Source organism: Toxorhynchites rutilus, chromosome 3 (assembly GCF_029784135.1).
Source record: "Toxorhynchites rutilus septentrionalis strain SRP chromosome 3, ASM2978413v1, whole genome shotgun sequence".
In the NCBI taxonomy this organism is placed as follows: Eukaryota; Metazoa; Arthropoda; class Insecta; order Diptera; family Culicidae; genus Toxorhynchites; species Toxorhynchites rutilus.
In genome coordinates this window covers 307062969-307086122 of record NC_073746.1, presented here as the reverse complement: position 1 = coordinate 307086122, position 23154 = coordinate 307062969, and the positions used below count along the sequence as shown (strand labels likewise).

General features: G+C 37.4%; 2 protein-coding genes across 7 annotated transcripts in view; both read left to right on the top strand.

Moving 5' to 3' along the window:
- The window catches only part of LOC129780572 (uncharacterized), a 266066-nt gene that overhangs the window by 150250 nt on the left and 92662 nt on the right, over positions 1-23154 (top strand). The gene's annotated exons all lie outside the window — the stretch shown is intronic.
- On the top strand, positions 11853-13826 carry LOC129774409 (protein fem-1 homolog A-like). The gene has a single exon (XM_055778143.1). The coding sequence runs from the start codon at positions 11853-11855 to the stop codon at positions 13824-13826; it is 1974 nt and encodes a 657-aa protein (XP_055634118.1).

Genomic DNA, 23154 nt, shown 5'->3' with positions numbered 1-23154 from the left:
GCGGAAAGCGGAGCGCCCCCTTCGTGATGACCGGCACGGTAAACGGGCAGGTTTACCTTAAGAAGTGCCTACAGAAGCGCTTACTACTACTATTGAAGCAGCACGAGGGCCCGACCATCTTCTGGCCGGATCTCGCTTCGTGCCACTATTCAAAGGACGTGTTGGAGTGGTACGAAGCCAACGGGGTCACCTTCGTGCCAAAGAAATGAACCCGCCCAACGCGCCGGAGCTTTGCCCAATAGAGAAATATTGGGCGATTATGAAGCAGGCCCTCCGGAAGAACCCAAAAGTTATCAAATCGGAGGCTGACTTCAAGAGAAAATGGATTTCTGTTCATAAAAAACTACAACCTGACGGTGTACAGAACCTTATGGACGGGGTAAAGAGGAAGGTGCGAGCATACGGGCTTGGGCTCGAAGTACGAATAAAAAGAAAATGCCAAAAGTTGTTTAATAGTTTTTATTTTACTGTTAAAAACTTTCAAAAGGATCGGTCTACTGGGCGAATTTCTACAGCGTTTTTACCGTGATGCAATTTGATGTGACACACCCTTTAATATTATAAGACTGTCCTTGTCATAGGCAGAGAATACAGTAGTAAGTGCAAGCGGGAGTATAGGATCAACTGCAATCACTATGCACTAAATATATGACTTGCAGATGGTGAGCTCTCTTCCAAAATAATAGCCATCCAGAACGGAATCATGCCAACAAGAAACCGCGGCTGGTACGTCTGATAGCCTTAGGCCGCTATTCTACTGAAATGGTGCTGAAATATCTCCAAGTATCGACCATTGTCCGAGGAACTGAAGGATCTGTAGAAGTTGAATAATAAATTCACAAATGTATTGGTACACTGTCTAATACACTTTTCAATACTTTTTGCGTCTCGTTCAGACTCTCGCCAATCTGTCGTTGATAGACGATTGCGTTTGATATTCGCTTGATTTCGTATCATGGGAAAGAGTTAAACCAATCCATCAATTGGCGATTATTGTCGGATCCGTCGTGCCACTACCGCACGCTTACAATTGGACAAAATTAACACTCTCGCTCGCGTCTAACCGAAAGTTTCGACGCCGACAGTAAAACCACTCTATTTATAAGGTGTGCTTAGAGGACGAAACGAAAAAAAACCGTCAGTTAAACCCAACCGCAGCATTCTATAACCCTATTTCAAAATAGTTTAAGTCTGATCGATGATTGCTCTTTCTCTCTGACAGTGTTTGTGAGCAGAAAAGCTCAAACGATGAACTCTTCTTAAAATTTATGGCAACGCATTATGTTAACTAACGACCAGCGAAATCCATTTCGGATTATACTGCTTCTGCTTGGATTACATCAGCGCGGGGAGAATCTTTTTCAAAACAAAAACATCTGCGCTGTTCCGCGGGAAAATGTTTCATTCATCGATACTATTGAGATGCTGTTTCCGCCCAACAATCAATAATTTATAGCAACTATCATCACACCCAAATGCATGGCATTAGGTTGTTTTGGAACACACATATTTATTAGAACTTGTTGACACTACCGTTTTCCTGCTAGGTTATTGAGGTATCGACCACTTGCGTGAGTTACTGCCATCTTTTCTGACTCCATTTTTCGCATTTTTGTTGAAGTTCAACACTGTCATAAGTTGCTCCCACTCTCAGTGGTGGGCGTGAAGGTGCGTATATTTATTCTAATTTCATCGAATTGTGTAAATGCGGAAACGAATACATAATCTTGATAAGCAATATCATATATCAAAACAATTTCAAATGAACCATCATGAATTTCAAGTTTTCTAAAATCATTGAAGATTCTTCGCTTAATAATTTCAAAAACGAAACCTATTTAATACTATGAAAACGACTTTCCTGCGAGTTTCCTGCGAAGCCCAACTTGCGGATAAATTATTAAAATTATTAAAAATAATTTAGAGCTTACTAACGAATAATTCCAAATGAAATCGACAAATGACAAAACATGAGTATTTTTGATTCTAGTGAAAGTGTGTATTCGGTTTGGGTTAGAGAAAATATGAGTTTTCCACAGCAATTGTGAATTTTTTGACTCAAGCGTAGCTTTTGAAAAGGGCGTATCGATTTGAGTAAGAGAAATCTTTGATAATTTATATCTCCAAAATTCAATTTGCAATCTCCAAAATACATATTTTTTATTTTTTATTTTTTCATACAAAATAAAAGTCATGTAGAAAATTCAAAAAATAGGCCCAAGATGGTAAAACTATTTTTGACGAACTGTGGAACATCGAATTTTTAGGAATTTTCGAAACTTCGAATTTTTGTATGTTAACAATCATTTTTAGCTACAAATTATGAATCCTGATGTGATTTAAAACAAAAAAGGTTATTATCAATCTCCATCTAAATGAAGCCATTCTCGAGATATTTAAAAAAATATTTCTAATTTATAATCTTTTTTATAGTAAATAATCTCTTTTAATATTTTTGTCGTGTTATACCGTCATGTTCATGAGATTTTATGAATTTTCCTATAATTTCCAACAATTTTTTTGATTGATTGAAGTTTGTATTAAGATAAAAAAGATTTTTTAGTTTCGCTACGTTTTGTATTAACCCACATGTCTTCGAATGTTTCGTAACGTAACACCTAAACATATGTCTTTACCATAACGATGTATTTGGAAAAGTTGTTGGAAATTATATACGAATTCATAAAATCTCATGAACATGATGGTATAACACGACAAACATATTTAAAGGGCCTATTTACTAAAAATGACTGCTAACATACAAAAACTCGAAGTTTCGAAAATTCCTAAAAATTCGATGTTCCACAGAGTTCGTCAAAAATAGTTTTACCATCTTGGGCCCATTTTTTAAATTTTCTGCATGACTTCTATTTTATATGAAAAAATTGGAATGGAATGTAGGAAATTGTTTTGGTTTTCATTGAAAATTATAAAAAAAAATTTGGAAAAAAATTTCATTAAAAAAAATATTTGAAAATTAAAATTCATTTTTCTCGAAAACATATGCCTTCAAAATTTTGAAAGAAATAGATATAAATAGTCCTTAGAATTTCCAACAAGTTTTCCATACATCGGACGATGGGCACATTTACATGGAAAAAGTTTTTCGAATAACAACTTTTTCATTTTTTTCTTTGAAAAAATACTATTAATGTTTAATTCGTAACTTTTTTTATGTATAAATGATCCCAATTTACATGCTCTGCCAACTTTTCTCTATTTGGAAACATGTCAAGAACATGTCAAACGTGAGAATTTACACACAAAAATGTTACGAGCAAAACATTTTTTTTTTCATACAAAAATGTCTTATAATCCTAAAACTATAACAGATAGAAAGTTGACGTCTTCGACAAAAGTTTACATTTTAATAAGATCTAAAACATTGTCGAATGGACACGATGGGCACACTTACATGGGAAAAGTTTCTCGAACAACAACTTTTTCATGTTTTTCTTTGAAACAATGCTATTAATGTTCAATTCGTTACATTTTTTATATAAATTATTTTAAATACTCTGCTAACTTTTCTCTATTTAGAAACATGTCAAGAACATGTCAAACGTGAGAATTTACACACAAAAATGATACGAGCAAACCATTATTTTTTTCAGGAATCTTCATACAAAAATGACATATTCCAAAAACTATAAAAGATAGAAAGTTGATGTGTTGAGATATAAAACTTTGTCGAATACACTATATCGCTATCTTGACTTCAAACAAAATTAGGATAAGTTGTATTTTTTCGAAGAAAACATGAAAAAGTTATTGTTAGAAAAACTTTTTCCTGTAAAAGTGCCCATCTTTCGATGTATGGACGACTTTTTGGAAATTGTAAGGGCTATTGGAATAGTTATAATTTTTTGTAAAAAATTAGAAAAAACAATTTGGCTTTTTCCAAAAAGTAGTCTAATTGTTTTTCGAATATTTCAAGTATGCAAAGTTGCTTAAATGACCCATGTCTTTACACCCATAACGTTTCACGCCTATCTGAGATGTTGCTGCCAACTCCTATGACGAGTTGGCATGATATTTGTCTTTACTCAAATACAAAAAATAACATATCTTCGAAAATCACATATTCTATAGAGAAATTTGTTCTTTCAAATTCCGTCAACAAACATTTTTTATGTTTGTTCCAGAAAGAATGGCAAGCAATTAAAGAGAGCTTATTTTTTGGGAAGAAATATCAACAACTTTGAGTGAAGTTGAGATATTGACAAGTTCTGCATCGCAAAATGTTTGCATTAGTATGTTCTAAAAGTCTTTTGAAGACAAATTGTTTGTAGAATTTGAAATATAAAAGTTAGAGCAAGAAAACAGTTTTTTTTTCATGGTGACCTTAACGCAACGTAGAAAAAAGGCGCTACATCGGTTATTTCAAGAGATAGAAAAAAACTTTGTTCTACAAAAATGACTTAAATAACTGGGACTAAAACATTGTCCAACAATGTTTATCTCCATCTATAGAGATAAGAAAGTTAGATTATTTATTTCATCGAAAATTCTGGTCACCCTATTTTTGGCAACATGAAAATGAGCGCTCTATTGTATGTAATAACTTTGTCGAAGACAGTTTTTGTCTAGAGAATAACCGTCGAGCTTTGAATGCTCATTTCCACTTAAATGCATCTCCTGGTCCATTGTGCAATGGCTCCAAAATGAACAATTTTTTGATTTTTTCGCGCTAGATATCAGAACTAGTTACCACATAAGGCTAAAAGTGATAATTTATTGTTAAAGAAGAGAAAAAAAAGGTTGATGACAATATAGTATTTTTTCAATGAAAACATGAAAAAGCTGTTGTTAAAAAAACTCTTTTCTTGTAGACGTGATTTTTTTCCAATTCCTTTATGTGGAGCCGTTAATTCTAAATTTATGTACAGAAAATTTCATCTTAATTCTACACTCGACAAAAAAAATAGAGGAACAGAGTGCGGAGTCGGAAATTTTAAGTGATTGATGACATCCTATAACTTCGTGAAAAATCAACGTATATCGATGCGCATCATTTTGAAGCTACAACTTTCAACCCACAGAGAGACATTTCAGTTTGAATGAAAAATTACCCCTTCGTCTTTGATGATGAATAATTCAATAAACGACCATCGAATCGCAAATCGAAGGGCAGTTTTGAAAACTCCAATAAATTCTGCACAAGGATAATTTATTACTTTGACGAAAAAAAAATTATTTAAATTTTTTGCATCGATTCAAAAAAAGTGCCAAAAACAGGTTATTTAAAGTGCTTTACAAAATCCATTTGCAGAATTACATATATTGTAGTGAGTTCTAATATTTGCAGACAAATTTTTAGCCTAGTGTATTCCCTAAACATCTTTGAACGTTTCATATTGATACGTTCAGCCGTTCTTCCTAGTCGGTTTTTCAAATTTTGGAGTAAATTAAAGGAGCATTCAATCGCAAATCATATCAGAAGTAAAAATCCTACGCAACTCTCAGAATGAACGATTCGTATCTTTCGTCATTATGAGTTTGTGGGTTAAAGAGTGCGTGTATGTGTGGAAATGCGTATGTATATGTGTGAGTATCATCACTCCTTACAACATTTGTACCTACACACGCATGAGTACATTTTGATCTGATCTTTTTTTCCGTTTTGAAAATGGATTTTTATTTTAAATGGAAGCTGAAAAATTACAGCTTCACATAAGGAGTAATATTTTTTTTACCGAGAAGACAATGATAATGCGGATGGAAAGAAATTCAGAATAGTTTGATTTTGTTTGATTTGTTTTGTGTTTTAGGATAGTGTAGTTTGGCTATGTATGAGCATGAGCATGCATGTATAAGCCTGAAACCTTGTACATATGATGGCAGCAATCTAAATCACTATTCTATTTTTATTATCACAGTACCAGTTTCAATTACGACTGATTCTTAATAAGAGCGTAATCATTTACTTTAAAAAAAATCGAAACTCGAAATTCAGTCGAATGTCTGGTCAAAATATGATGTACAACAAAGTTGTTGAGAAAGTGATGAAATATTTGGAAAAACGATCATTTTGAATACACAGTTAAAAAAAAACAACTCACAACAACGTATCTATGATCTATGGTCAACGTAAATAAAAAAGTTAATAATATTTTCTTATGGATATTTTACGTCGACGTGATCAAGATAGTCGTTTACAGGACATTTTACATTTTTGACATCCACATTTTTGGTGACCATCACATACTGTCCTTCCGCGAAAGTTATGGCTCAATGTGTACTGTGAACGTGGCCACGACCGTCAACAGTATGTTTAAATGTTCTCACTTCCTATCGAACGTACACAGAAAACCGGTGAAAATATGCTATTTTCATTCTTCCATTCGTAGTCATAACGATCCATTGATTTCGACTCATTCGATTTTAGTTTGAATGTCATTTGACTGCCAATGATTTGAATGCCTTTTCTCTCTTTATTCTGCTTTTGAGCGTAGCTGCACACATACACCCACATACACAAACATCCACAGACGATGGATGGTATTCACGCGAATTGCTCATATTAAAGCAACCGTCAAACACTCCTCTAACAATTACAAATGAGGGGCTTAAAATGGAAGGGGTGTAAGTGTCATCGTCGATTTAACTACATCGATTCTCTCTTTTGGTCATAACTTAGCTGCAAACACATTCCCAGCTGAACGTTTTCGCAGTTGAGTTATTTGTTGAAAAACACATCTCACTTTCGAAGAAACACTATATCTAATAACTATTGTGAGGCCATCACGATGTGTTTGTAAACAGTTCCATTTTCAACCGTTTCTTCGTGAGAACACAAGTGTGTAGAAGTAAAAATCAACTGTGGTACATGAGCTGACTGATTGTTTCTATACTTAAACATTTGTATAGTTCTATATCGCATTGGCAGTGCGGCCAGATCATATAACTGTAATCTATTGTAAACTGTTAGTATGATTAGTAATAATGTATCACTACACCAACATGTAGTCTTTCGATTTAGACGAATAAATTATAATCAGTTGAAAACCAATTTACTCTAGTGTATTAATTATAGTGGTTAACTATAATTCAAGGTGGAAATCTCAACATTATTAACTAAAGAAAAAGTTGATGAAGAGAAATCGACCAAGTCATTTACACCCCGTTCTATCGGAGCCTCCTCAAATGTGTTGAATGAATGTTTCAAGCGGTGAGCGTTCTTCGTGAACACTGTTGTTTCATTATAGAACGATGAACATCAAATGAGTAAAACAAACAAATGACGTTATGTCATATGACATTTTAGTACGACTGTCGATTAAATGTTCATTTTATGATGTTTATTAATGACACAACACATACGTCTGAATAAATAGTCATACGATGGGGACCTGTAGCAAGACTGGATCAAGATGGCAAAGCAAAGCCAAAACCTTTTATCTGACGAACAGACATGGTACAGAAATTGGGGAGCAAGTACAAACGTCCTGCCCCGTGTGTGACGGTGATGACGGGGAGGAGTACGAGAAGTGCTGGCAGACGTTTCACGAGCAGATAGAACTGAAACATAAGACCGTGGATTGACACAGCTTCTTAGCGGAACCGTTCACCGAACGTCGGATATGCGATCGGAAATCACGAACAAGAGAGGGAAGGAAGCGCTCGGAGTAGAAACAGAAAATCAACGGAAACCATTTGTCGTGTAAGTGCCCGAAAACTCAAAAATCAGCGCTTCGACGGCGATAGAGTCTCAAATGTGGGGTACAGACAGAGAAATCGGAAAACAAACGAAAAAGTGGTTGGAAGGGGAAATATAAATAGAACGTTCAATCGAGTTTACTGCTTTCGGAGCCAGCAGTTTTCACTAGTAAATTTCATTCACTTTTAAACCTTCCTCTGAAGGGTGGCTCCGTTCAACGGAAGCGAACTGTCATATTTTGCGGGTGACATTCGGCATCTGTCATGGCGCAATTTTAACCTTACTTCAAAGAGCTGTAATCAATACAATGTAGATGTGTATACGACACTCTTAAGTCATACTTTAGAGAAGTTTATATCTTGTATGATAAGCGACGAATAAATTAATTCTTTCTTTTTGTTACATAATAAATCAGTTGGCTCAAAGCGGCGTCGAAGTTAAATGCATATGAGTTGTTAAAGCTTCCGCAAGCAGAATCTGGAATGAAAGAACACCAGTAACGTGCATTGCTCCAGGGCGGTGCTTTGTCCCCACTTCAACAACCGTCGAAGGGTACATTTCTCTTCATTACTGTTGACTGTGAAAATGTGGCGGTGACAAAGGCAAAGGGCAAAGCGAGCGAAAAATACACCGCCATGACGCGGAGATAGCGACCTTCATCGACATCATCGTACTTTTACCGTTGGGCACAAAAGGAAAAAGCGGAAACGTCTAGAAGATTGTTCGGATGTGGATGTGTCACGGTGTTTATAGCGAGCGGTAATGCGGGAGATGTGACAATGTCCTCTCGGAGCCATTTCGATTTCATCGGCCGGTACCCGATGTCATAATATTGATTTTTCCTTTCTTTTGCGCGTTTTGCAGAATATGCACTGCCTGCCACGCGAAGAAAGCTGATCTCTTGTGTCGGCCACCGCTTGTTATTGTTTTCATTTTATTCGACTTGAAGTGAAAGAGAAAGCACGTTTCGCTTCGCGAGAACGAGTGTGTAGCTGCATAATTGGCAAGGTGCGTCAGAAGTGTGAATGACAATGAGTGGCTGTCAGTTTTTAAATTCTTCTCCATGGAAATTATGTATCCTAACCTCGAGTGCATTAGTATTTGTTTTGTATTCACCTTTGATGTGATTTTTTCATGAATAACACAATAGTTGTATACCACATTATATCGAGGTAAAATGGAGGGTACGTTATATCGAAGTTTCCCTGTATATCGAAAATATGCCCAAACGACTCATTACTGCCATGAAATAGCAGAAAATAGCGAGGTGTGCTTGGGGTCATTGTCCTGTTGGAAAATATAGCCTTTCATATTCATTTTCCTGAGTGACAGCTTTAAATTTTCCTTCAAGAATATGACGTGGGATTCACCAGTCATCTTTCCATCCATCTTGACAAGTTTGGCCACTCAATTCCTGGAAAAAACAATTCCTCACAAGCAGTGATTTTCCTCCGTGTTTAACTGTCACCTGAATAAATCCGGATAGCAGACGTCTAGATTTCAGGCATCGAATTTGCTAACGTTTCTTCTTGTTTTTGACGTAGAACTACGTCTTTCAGGAATGGTGCCAAATAAGAACACAGGTCACGAATTTATGAAATAAAGCCAACGTTAATAACTATTTCCACTAAGAATGAATTCTGATGATTTGCATATCAATCGGATGTGAAATTAACTAAGATTCGTTTGATATGTTATACATTACAATTCTTTATTATCTAAATGGTTTTAATAAAAACTGGAAGCATTTCCATTTTCCAATACATTTAATCTGCCGATTTGTGTGCTTACCTACCCGTACCGTCAATAACGAGCAACGAATACATTCGTTTCCTCCCCTGGTTAACTTTTTTGATATACATAAGCCATTCGTGATTTGTAATCACTGTCGCGAGCGAGCTTGGAAGCATAGCACAACAAGAGGACATAGCTTTTTTTAATGCTGATATCACACACATATACACAGCTCGATACAACAATGGAATGAATAGAAGATAAAGCAGTGAGATTCAGTTCACATTCACTACACAACCTCGAACGAAAATCGCTGACAACTTATGACGATTCTATCCAACCGTAATTTGTTGAAGAAGAATCGATTCTTGCGTCGCACGTTAGTTTTTATGCGTTGCCAAATGTAGATTGAAATCGTTACCGTTAAAGGTTCTAATCTTTTATTTATTAGAAATGAGGAATAATCCACGATGACAGATGTACAGTGTCGAAGTCTGGTAGCGATAACCGGTTATTCTCCATCAGATTATCAGGCCCGAAGGGAGATTTAAATTGTTAAAATTTTGAATAATTTTTTTAGTTAATGACTCTTGCTTAACCATTTGTGCATATTTCCTCATAAACTCATCATTATAATATACAAGCATACCATACACATTTTTTAATTTTTTATCAATTTGCGAATAAACGTGGTAATATTTCACACAAATTCTATGAGCACGTGTGTTCGTTCCACCTTAAAATCCATCAATGTCATTAATGTTTGTCGCTATTCAAACTCGGAAAACGAAACTAACGCTTGGGATGCTTGGTCATTATTCTCGTGCTCGCTGTATTGTTCTCGCAAGAATGAATGATGACTCAACCATCTTCGGCTGGCTCATTCTAAAAAGTTATTTCAAAAATTTCGATGCACTCTAAAATAATGTCCGAAGTGATAGAAATTGAGATTGAATAATAATATTTCATAGTTCTACTTCAAAAATGCGGTCGTGTCTTCGGTACAACACTTTCAATTTTTCAAACTCAAACCTACTCTCATCGATTCAATCAATCTTCTTCCAAATGTTAGTAGAACGAGAAGCATATTTCTTTTCCAAATTCAGACGCTTTTTGATATTGGCTTTCCATGTTAATGGCTTTTTCTTTTTGAAGAAGCTCTGTACACCTGATTCATGAAGTCGATTGTTCACATTTCTATTAGTTATGTTGAGGCCCAAATCTTCTTGGATCACCCGACAAGATTAAACAAACAACGCGATGTTTTGGCAAATATCTCGACGAGATCGAATGAACCAGCTTTGTTTACTTTTTGTTTTCCGACAGCAAATCGATAGAACTTCAGGCGAAATAAGCTTTCGCGTAAATATGCGTGAGTACAGGGAAACTTCGATATAACGTACCCTCGATATAACGTACACTTTACCTCGATATAACGCGCATATTATCAAGGTCCAAAGGAATAATTTTTTGAATATTTTTTTTCTGAAAAAACAATGAATTATATGTATTTTGATACTAAAGCTTGTGTTGTACCTTCAACCAATTCCGAAATACAACTGTTTTGTGATTCCGGATTCTAAATTCAGAACGAAGGGAAACATCATGAGAAAAGTTGGATTCGTCTTCTAATTGAATTTATTCATCAACCTTACTCAAACAGCAACACACAAGGTAATATAAGCTACGTTTCAGAGTTCTTTATTATGCTTCGATATAACGTACAATTCGATACAACGTACAATTTTGAAAGTAAAATGTACGTTATATCGAAGTTACCCTGTAAGCAGTGTGGTTGTATTTGTTGCATCAAGCTATCCTGACTAGATTATGTAGGGATGATCAAATCATGTACTTTATTGTTAATATTCGATTAATCGTTACTAGAAGCCAAAGGTACCAGTTGTTTTCGAGGATGAAATGTCTGGGGAATATGGCGGGTTAGATAAAATCTCCTGATGTACTATTTCTAGATGGTCCTTAGAATATCCATGAACACATGGCCTGGCGTTGCTATACTGTAAAATTATCACGTCTATTCTCCCAGTTCGGTCGTTTTTCTTTCTTCCCTCGAATGGAGTTTTCCGGTGCGAAATTCGACGTTTTGAGAAACACTATATCTTTGGATTTTTCTGGTGAACACTATCGATAATTCTAGATGGACACGGGTAATAGTTTTCAATCTACCCGTTGTCTCACTATACCCCGGATCTCAAATATGGGTTTCAACTACGCGTAGTTCTACCTACGGTGCTTGTCACGAACTCAGGTAAGAAATAGACGCAAGATTGTGGGTATATACAGTTTGTTACGAAATGTGTATTCATGCAGAGTTCAGTTTAGGGATACATTCAGTAGACAAGTTGAAACCAGATGATCAAGTTTCATCTTAACCACTAATTTCGATCATTTAAATAGTGACTATTTTAGAGATCTCACTCAATTCCCGCTGTGAATAATGCATAACAACGAGCAACTCCCCAACCAACCGACCGGCTGCGGCCAATTCGATCCTCGATTCTTGGCACAGATTAGACGAAATTTGTTCAGTGAGATAGGCGCAAATAATGCTCAGGGTCTGTCAAAGAATCTCCGGCAGCAACTTGAAGGCTTACCCCGAAACGTGCGGAAGGAAGTAGTGGAAGAGATTGGTGATCAGTGTGCGGCTCTCTTCTACGCCTGTGAGAGTGGTAATGTTGAGACCGTTGACTATTTGGTGAAGGTATGCGGTGCCAGCATCGAACAAAGAGGAATCAGCATGTGCAGCATGGTGCACGAGGAAGATTGGTATTTCTGTACGCCCCTAGGGGGTGCCTGCGCTGCCGAGAGACTTCCAGTTGTGAAGTATCTCCTTGAACTGGGTGCTGCCGTTAATGGTTCGTCCGAGTGTGGTTCAACGCCGTTGCATATAGCATGTGGAGTGTCGCGCATCGACATCGTTGAGTATTTGGTGGAACATGGAGCGAACGTTCGGCAACGGAACCATAGTGGCGAAACGTGTCTCATGTTCGCGGTTCTATCGGAGTCGCTGTGCGGTTATCTTATCAGCCAAGGAGTGGATGTGAAAGCGCGAGATTTGTACGGGAGAACCGCGTTACATTATGCGATCGAGGGAGGTAATTCTCAAACGGTTCAATTGTTGTTGGAACATGGGGCCGATCCGTTCGCTGAAACTCGTTACGGAAATGATCCACTGCAGACGGCATGTCTTACGGGGGCACTTTCGATAGCACATTACTTCATCATCCGCTATAACTACACGGCGGAAAGGTTGGCCGATACTCTCGAACTGCTCGGAACAACAATGATCGATACTTCCAACACCCAGGCAGTTATGTATTGGCGCCTCGCTAATCAGCTTCGGTGGGCTGTACCCAGATACATTCAGAAGCGACCTGAGATTTTACCAAGATCCGCATTCGAAAATCGTGTTGAATTTTCTACCGGCGCCGATCTGGATGCAATCGCCGTGGATGAAGATGCGATACGATACCAGGGTTTGATTATTCTTGAGAGGATTTTGGGAATCGGACACGAGCATACTATACAAGTCATGACAGATGTAGGGTACCAATATGAGCATTCTGTTCAACGAGACTCCCGGAAGTGCATGGATATGTGGCTATTGGCACTACAAATGCGCGTACAAAAACATAGCATATTGCATTACAAAACTTGCACTACCGCACGGTCCATCGTGCGGTTGATGGAAAATGTTTTGCATAGAAACGTGACGCAAAATGATCCGAATACGTTACGTTTCGAGGATGTTTTCGCCATGTTTCAACTCCTCGTATCAAACATACTCGAAACTAGACACTTGCTTAGTGTACAACCGATTAGTAGGGTCCAACAGGACAACCACGACAACACAGTACGCTGTCTAACGCATCTGATATATCTCCTGCTTTCCACCGCCGGAAACCAGACTGAGCGTCGATTGGTGGAAAGCTCTGTTCGCGATCTGCTCCGCCATGATATACGATGTGTACGCACCAATGAATCGCTGCTACATCTGTCCGTGTCGAGGCTGAAAATGCTTGAATCCGAATATGTTGTGGACAAGAGTGGTACGGTGGGTATATTCCCCAATGTAAACGTAACGAATTTGTTGCTGGAGTGCGGAGCGGACGTCGATGCTTTCGATCGTACCAAATCAACCCCACTACATACCGCTTGTTTACCGTTAAACCATGATAGAGAAGTCGTCCGCGCACTCGTTGAGCACGGTGCCCATCTGGATCGACCGAACCTATATGGCGACAGCCCGGCATCACTGCTTGCGGGGAATCTCGCGAACGACGTTGTTCTAGGCAAGCACATCTCGCTCAAATGTATCTGCGCGAATACGGTCGTTGGGAGTGGTATCCCGTATCAAGGAATAGTTCACCGCATGCTAGAGGGCTTTATCCGAGCGCACGAGCCGGTATGATTTCATCTTCCCGCGTAACGAATTGTCATCGTTAATTGTACAATCACAATGATTCAAAATAAGAATAATAAAGGAAAGAAACATAAGACAGTTGGTTTTGTTTAGTGAATTTGACGAATGACTGAATAAACTCGTGGGATTATACCATTCACTCAAAACCGCTTTAAAATTCAGACTATTCGTTTACAAATGTTCGGATTTTTTTTTTCAAACTCATACAAGCATTTATAGATGGCGCGCATAGCATCGCCAATACCGAATCAACACACCATTTTATCTTCTGAAATCGGAAAGTTGTTTTTTTTTTTCATAAACAGGGTTTTTGGAATGATAGCGCAGGCAATCCAACTTCTGAAGATGCAGAGGAAGGTATCGGACGAAAGGTCAATCATGCACAAAAGCAGGAACACGCCCACTCAATTTGGACCAGAACAGTGTGGCCAATTTATCGATCATTACAATGTTAATGAACATTTTAGCCTTTTTAAAATGTGTTCGATGATTCGATATGACTCTCTCGATAGCCATTCGGCCGTAGTTCTGTGCGCATGGTATCTAAGGAATTTCTCATGAAATTTAGTTTATTCAATCTGATATATTGGACGACTGGAGAAAGGGGTTGAGCGACGGTGCGGACTGGTCGTGTTCGTTTGCGCTCCGCGTTTTTAGCTTCTAGTGTCGCTAGTGTTTAGATAAAATTGTTCGCGTTTCGATCAAAAGAAGCACTAGTTTGCTATAAAAGTGTGCTATCTGTATAGGTTCATTGAAGTCCAGTGGAATTTCTTTAAATTCCTTGAATAATTGCGAAAAAATGGCGATCCAAAAGTGAATTGTTCGTCGGATTGGTTTCGTTTCGTGTTGCGACACGTTTCTCGGTTTGTCGTGTTATTGCCGTGTGTGTGTGCTCTTGTGTATACAAAATTGAGTTTTCGCACGGTGAATATAGAAACGTGTTCTGAGTGAAAGTATCACTATTATGAGAGAGAGAGAGAGAGAGGAAGCGGGAGAGAGCCGAAGCCGCTCAATACCATGCTCGCACTCGATTAGAATGAAACGCAGCGATGTTGGATGTTTCCGGGGGTTCGAAAATATCTATGTGGCAGATTTTTGTGTTTCTCAATTCTGCCGCTGTGTTGGAATGTATGATGTATTTGATAGTGTATGTATGTGTGTGTGTAGTGTACGGTTGCATGGGATATTCAAACATCAATGCGAGAATAATGATCGAAAGTGTTGGCCACATAACACATTTTCGGTAAAGGCATTTTTATGTGTGGTAGAGGAGTAAGTGACAAGAAAATCGCTTGACGAATTTTAAGATGACCCAACCATGTCGAGGAACATCAATACCGCAGCTAAGTTTTTTTTTTCTAAAGTATAGTTTGCTTTCTTCTTCAATAGTATTCATGATTCACAATTTCAAATACCGATCCGAAAGCTCTCCGAAGTTCACTTCACTTAAAGACTCTCTCAGTGTTGGGAGAGGGAGAGAGGACGGTGAATGCGGCTGACACTGGCGGCCACACCAGTGTAGTTGAGTGTAGCTGATTATTTCTCGTGATTGCGTACGATTCGTGCGATTACATTTTCGCACATAGATGCATCAAATCTAACTTAATGAGTCCAGTTTACGTATGAACATAGTAGCTTCAGTGTTGACAGCAGTCTTCAATGTTTGTTCTTCAGTCTTTCGCATCATATTATACCTATTAGTCAGAAAAGCACTTTAACTTTGAAAATATGCAATAGTTGATTCAGTACGTTAATTTATATTATAATGTAGTATTTGTAAATAGTTTCGTTTCACTATAAATTTTCTTGTTTCTCATTAGAGTATGTTCTTCACGTTTTCAATTAATGGAAAGTGTTTTTGATAATTTAGTTCAGTCAGTTTAGCTCTATAATCAATACGCCGGAAGCATTTCAGATTGATTAGTATTTTTTTCAGTATTGTATTAGTTTATAGTTTAACATATGTTCAACGGTTCAATAAAGCTTCGATGATTAACGAAATACATCGCCGGTCCGATTGGTTTTTGAGGAGTTCTTACGATTACCTTCTAAGATTTTTTCCTAAAATAACTTTCCGTCGTCGCCATTGTAGTTCGTTAAAGAATAAGCATGATGAATGATGGGATTTATTGTCAGAGCGATTGGATTGGATTTCCGATTGTTTTTAAAGGAGTTTTCTTCTCAGGTTCCCAAGTTTCCCCGGTTACCTTCTTAGCTTTCCCTAAAATAATTCTCAGTCATCGCGATTAATAATAGAATATATAGTCGGTCCAATCAACTTTAAAAGTTTTACTTCTTTTCTGCCGAAGGTTGTAATATATGAGATTTTCGGAATTTGATTGAGTGGTCGATAGTTCGCGCTTACATAATCACATCACTTACCTCAGTGAATCCTGATTTTTCTTAACCATTCCCACTAACAACTATCCCTTCCATGATAAACGCTAGGGAACCACGCTATAGAGGCGACCCTTCTGACCTTCGGGCGGCGAATATCATACTAACATTCCTTCCCTTCCCCTGGTGACTGTAAGGACGTGGCCGGCGTCGTTATTGACCATTTAAAGCTCGAATCACCGAAAATTGCACAACGAGAATTATTTGCTAGTCCCAAGCGTCATTCTGGGTGTTCTTTGTGCAATTTGGTTGGTTCAGGTCAATCACGGAGAGCAACTACGAATTGTACAGTCTACCCAAGCTCAAGCTCAATCTGATATATTGGACGACTGTTTAAATATTCTAGGAGAAGTGAACAGATATATTGTTTAACATCAGCGATTAATTAGCATATAAATTATTTTGATGTTTGAGGGCAAAGTGGTCATTGGTGAATAACAACGTACAATGTTCTGTTTACTAAAGCTGATATACCTCATCACCATCCTTTCGTGGCTTTGATCCTGGTCTCATTATGCGGAACGTTATGTGTTTTTGTATGTAAGAAAAAAATCAAATTGAAACTTTAGGTGAATAGGCCATGCTTATTTCATACATGTACCTACTATATCAAATATGAATTGAACTAATTTAGACGAAAAAACGCACCCTCACTAGGTGACCACTTTATCAAAAAAAAGTTCGACTTTTCACCTTTTTTTTTTTCTAATGATGAAAAGTGTACTATTTTTATAGTAAAAGCCGTTTGCAATCTTGAAGAACAGTGAGTTGAACTATAATATTCTTCGAGAAACGGGGATTGAATCGGTATGTGGGCGCTGGAAATGGGCATATTCCTTAGGGTGACCACTATGCCCCCACTTCCCCTATAGATCTTCATTCACATTCCTAGAGGAATATCGCGTCCTCCATGTGCCATGTTCCCTATCTATATGCTTTCGCTAAATGCTTAAAAACATCTAGTATTTCTCCTCATTACGAATCAGAAAAATTGTCATCTTTGATATGTACGTGTCCTACCGTAACCGTAACTTCTTTTAGTATCCGTTCGTCCGCCTGGATCTTGGCTCTGTCTGCTCATCGAATCCATATGTCTGGCTATTTCGAAGCTTACCTGTCGAGATTGCGCTTCAATTGACAAATTACCAGGGAAGTTCTTCCGTATCTCAAAAACTCCAGAGCTACAATAACTACGCTAAGCTCTTTATTTGGGAGAATTAATAATTTCCTATATATATATATAGATATGTAAATAGTAACGATAAGTTTGTATTAGGTTATGTATAAGTTCACGTTTCGAGTTCAATCTCACTTACGTTTAGTTTCCCTAGTTCGGATTCAGCGGGTGATACAGTTTCCTTAGTATAATGGCAAGAGCTATAACAATATTCAGTTATCGGCTATGTTCGAAGAAAATATATTGTTTTTTCCTGGCTTACCAATTCAATTTAGCATTAGAAATAGGTTACGTTCAATTAGGTTAAATTAGGTGTCTAAACTTTGAATATAATTATAGGATCTAGGAAGTAGTTATCAATTAGTTGTAAGTTATTACATATTCAATAGAAATTCACCTCGCTTTTTAAGAATCCTATTAATTAAGTAGCAAGTAAGAATATATAATAAATTAAGCAGCAAATATTTCTAGGGATTCACAATCGAATTATGTTTTCTTGAATCACTTTTCTCCTTTTTTTCTTTGTTTTGTTTTGTTTACTCACAACTAGTGACAGCCGGCAGCTCTGTCATTCCGGAAAAGTGGCTGCGTCGATGACATTCTAAGAGGGCGCGTGCTGTCCAATAGGACAGTCAACATTACCCTTTGTCTGACATCACAGTTGTCATCTGTCTTCCTGCTGAATCAAGGCTCTTGGAGTAATCATGTATATTCATTTCAAAGACCCTTGTTGTTGATATACAAGGTACACTTGTTTATGGTATAGAACATTACACGTGAGTTCATATCATAGTTCATGTATCAGATACTATATACACGATTTAGTCACATGTTTTCACATATCGCCCATGATTTACCGATTTACCTGATTTACCGATCGGCTGATTTACATGTCAATAGTTAGTAACCTTGCCATTTAGACTAATAACCTTGAAAATTCGTGTTGGAATACTATTTACCAAATTGTGCTGAACGGATTTCTCGATATTTTTCCATTTTTCCGAAATTGCGACCTTGAGCTCTTCAATCGTGGTGTACCGTTTTTCCTCAGTGTAGATTCTGCGTACAAGGAACCCCCTAAGATTTTCAACTGGATTCAAGTCTGGAGAGCGAGCCGACCAGTCATAAAAATAAGGTTTTGGTCCTTAATCTTTTGGTTATTTCAGTTGCTGGTATGAATAGTAGCATTGTTATGCTGGAATTTAATTTTTTTGTGACGATATCCACGCAAAAACGGTAGGAGAGAGGATTCTAGAACATGTTTGTAATCCTTGAATGATGTGAAGGCTATCTTGAGCATTGCGGTTGCACAGAATCCCGCCCAAACCATGCACGAGTCTCCGCTAAAATTCCTGGTAGAAAAATACTGTTCCTTCTTCCGTAAATCAGTACCCAGTACCAGTACCCGTTGAAACCATGAGGACCATCCAAATTAAACTTTTTTTCATCAGTGAAGATAACCTCTACATTTAAGAACTTTTCGTATGGTATATAGCAAAATGTATTCTTTTGGAAACATTCTTTGTCACAACATACCATGTCCCACTGTCGGTTCATGTGAGCTTTGGCAAAACTCAGACGTCTTCCGATTTGAGATGGTTTAAGCCCTTTTAACCCCTTTTTATGTGAGGATTTTTACCAAAATTTGACGAATTGTCACCCGAGCAGTTGAGTAGTTGAAATATTGCTTTATTTGCACAGTCGATTTTGAGCTATTCGAACCTGTTCTATCTATTTCCCGCTTATCTCGGTCAGAGAGCTTAGATTTACGTGGAGCTCTCTCCTTCTTACCATATCCTTGAGGATTCGCGAAACAATTGAGCACTACTTGACGGATCGTCTAATCCGACGAGAAATTTCTCTTATTCTCTCTCTGATTTTCTGGGTGAAATGCATCGATTTGTCTTTCTTCTCTCTCCGCGAGGACTTTTCCCTTCAACATTTGCCAGATTTAATTGATTAAAACAACTAAAACAACGGAAAATGTAACTGGTCTTATAGAAAATTGACAGTTGAAAATACGAAAACATTCGTTTACGCTCAGCGCTTGCACACATACATATGAAAATCATAAAGTGTATGGTAGTCACCAATACCTACACACTAGAATATAAATTGAATCATTGTTTGTTTACAATGACACAAAGCAGCAAGATCATCACCTGGTCTTATAGACGTTGGATAGAGTGTATGGTTATAGAAAAAAAGTAGAAGGGTCTGAGCCTAGGACACGGACGGAAGTTTGACGTAGGACTGTGATTGTTCAGAACACTTGGTTATTTTAAATGTAATTCTTTTCATTGTTCAGAAATCTGTTAGTTTAACTCTTTTGAAACTCTAAATAGTAGCCCTGAAAAGGGCCGTTTGTTGTATGTACTCACAACCTTCAAACGGTTTGTAACGAACAAAGAAAGACAATAAGCTTCTAGCAGGAAGTTCACCTGTCTAACTGAAAATGATTAATGAATATCAGTGAGACACATAACAAGGTGGAATGGAATGGTAGATCAAGCATATTTGAATTGATATACAAAAAATATATATCGTCATTGATTACATTGAATATGAAATTTATGGGGAAAAACGAAAAAAACAAGTTAAAAATACTCACGATTTCGTGATATTTTGAGGGAAATGAAATGAAATCATGAAGTTGCTTTATTTTCAATGGATAGCTATGGTATTGCGATTTCTTTACATTGTCCATTGTGGACTATCACAATCCAGTAGTATTGGTTCTACTGCTCAATCCATCATAGAAGGAAGTAGTCGTTGAGAATTATGAATGTGAGCCATGAAGAATATTTATATTTCATTTCGTTTCATTTTTGTGATGCGATGTAATGCCGATCTGAATAAGTCTTCGCATGATAATCGCTGCCTCCTCCTAATTAATGAACGATCACTGTATGGGTGACACTTTCCTCGTTGCTTTGATGAAATCTTGCATGAAGTTTGAGTGATGCATGAAATATTGCATCTGATTACTTCAACATCTTGCTAATTTGTTAGATAGTTAGATATGTTAGATTTTCAACTGATTGACAAAACCACGACTGTTGTCAGCGCCACTAAAACTTTTTGCTAAATTTTGATAAAAATGACATTCGATGTGATAAGCAAGCAGATTTAATAACAATTTTTTTTTTTACAATTTTGGCTCAGAACTACATCTTTCAGGAAGGGTGCCAAATCAGAAAACAGGTCACGTTTTTATGAAATAAAGTTGAGTTAATAACTATTTCCACAGCGAACAAATTCTGATGATTTGCATATCAACCGAATCGGAAATTTTCTAAGATTTGCTAAGATATGATGTACATTGCAATTCCCAAATCCCTAAACGGTTTAAATTAAAGAAAACTGGAAGCATACCCATTTCCCCACACATTTTTTCTGCCGATTTGTGAGCTTACTTTCCGTGCCGTTAAAAATGAGCAGCTGCATACATCCATTTCTGCCCGTTTTCAGCTTATTTGGTATAAATAAGCCATACGTGATTTGAAACCACACCACTTCTCGCTTGGTGGTCATCGCAGCAACATCGTTGCCGGCGAGCATCGCGCGGGAATGGATTGTCTTTCTTAAGACAGGTGAAGGAAGAGTATGGAGGGGAGTATCTTTGCACAAGGGTATTTCTCAGGGCTAGAGGCGAATGAAATGAAGAAGTTTAAAACCAAATATGGAATGGAATGGAATGAAACCATCGTTGCGAGCGAGCTAGCAAGCACAACACAACGAGCGGACATCACTCATGCCTAATGTGGAATCCACACACAGCTCGATACAAGCAGCAGCAGTGCATTTTCGTTCACATTCACTATACACCCTCAAAGAAGAGGAAGACCTCTGTATCAAAGTGTGCCACGACAAAGAAGGTGCCAGCAGTTTTGTTTAAACTGCATTTGAATATATTGTTTTTCGAATTAATCGGCTGAATATTTTTCAATTGTTTTACTAAAACTAAAACTGACCGAAAAGTAGAACATTTTTACGATGATTACCCGCATAGACAAAAAGTGGGGGGAATATGGACAGGTCTGTAACGTTTACGTATATCTTCTAAATTTCCTGAAAGTAGGGGAGCAGGGATGAGAACTTATGAAAACTAACGAATAGTAAAACTTAACAATTTATAATTTCCCGATAATGTCAAGAACGAGCGGCGACAAACCAAGTATGAAACGTGCGGACGTCAAAGTGTTATGCTTCGCCATTTCTCGATAGTTCGCAAAGATATTTGAACCAACCGATAGGAAATATTTATACTTGCGCAGCTCAGTGCAAACATTCTGTGCAAAAGTTGATAGTTGTTGAATGGAATAAGGGTTTGCTATGAAGTATGTTGTACACAGAGAAAAAATACTGTTTCATCAGACATGTACCGGCATGAACCGATGAATTTGTTTTTGGAGGGAGAAGTTTTTTAGCGTTGATCACGAGTTTGGGAAGCGACAATAACTATTATGCATTTTCAGATGGAATGAACACACTTTCATGATGCAAATTATGAAAGAAAAATAACTTTTCTATATCTAATATATAATTTGTTATTTATCGACGTTTGGTTGCGATATCCATTTAGGGAGGCATTTTTTCCCAATCAGTTTACCAAGCTGTTTTCAATTGTTCAAATTTGAAATGAAAAATCATACAATTGAAGTAGTAATAAGAACTAAATAACTAAAAAAATATTTCGAAAATGTCTATGCATTTTAAAATAATAGTGGAGGTGATGAATAAGTGGATTCAGTAATATAATTCCGTAGTTCTACGTTGAAAATGCGGTTGTTAAACCATTTTTTTTGTATTCGGAGTCAATACCTTCGGATCGTTCTTTAGCTCGAGACACGGTTGTAGACAACATTCCAAGATTGTTTACGAAGTCTTGGAGGGAGAGATTGGGTTTACGCTTGGAAGCGCTGGTCACTTTTTTCGTCATAGCAGCGGTTTCTGGTTTTTCGATTTCCTCCCCAATACTTGAGTACATGACTGTTGACAATTGTTCCCTGAACACTTTTATTGAGTTGGCGACTGTTTATTTGGTCTATTTTTTAACGCTATCGCTTACTTGACGTGCGATTAGTCCGGATTTTCGCGATGCGCTAGTTCGCCTTGATGCGTTGTTCCTCTTTGTCTGTTCATTTTGATAACGGAAGAGTAGAAGCAAAAATCAAAATATAGGCATCGTTCTGCAAGCGTACACCTAAAAAATAAGGCGTGTTCAGGTTTTCAAATGCACGATCAACGTTAATGCGTCAAGTTTGAGTCGACCAAATTTTGACCAAATTAAGCCTCTTCAGGAGCGCTGCCAGTAATTCCTGATTATAAATTACTGGCAGTCTGACTGACTAGAATTTTATGTTCAATTGTGCAATCTCAAAAACTGACAAAATTGAACACTGTAAACAAACCAATCTTCAGTATAGAGATCAGTTCTGCCAACTTAGCGTCGAAACGAATGTTGACAATCTCCATAAGGTGACATTTGATTGGAAATGATTGATTTCCCGTGTGTTTCCGACATAATGCATTAAGTAATAGTAAAATATTTTTTCTACGCAACATATAAAGCTAGCCAATGTGGCAATGTTGTCGGACGGATGCTATGCGAGGCAACATCAGTAGCACAAATAGAAATAAAACAATTTTCAATTAACTCGAATCATTAATAACAAACGGCCGGCGGGTTGTAGATGAGCAGAGGGAAGAAATAAAAACCACTAGCCGTAATAAAAACAG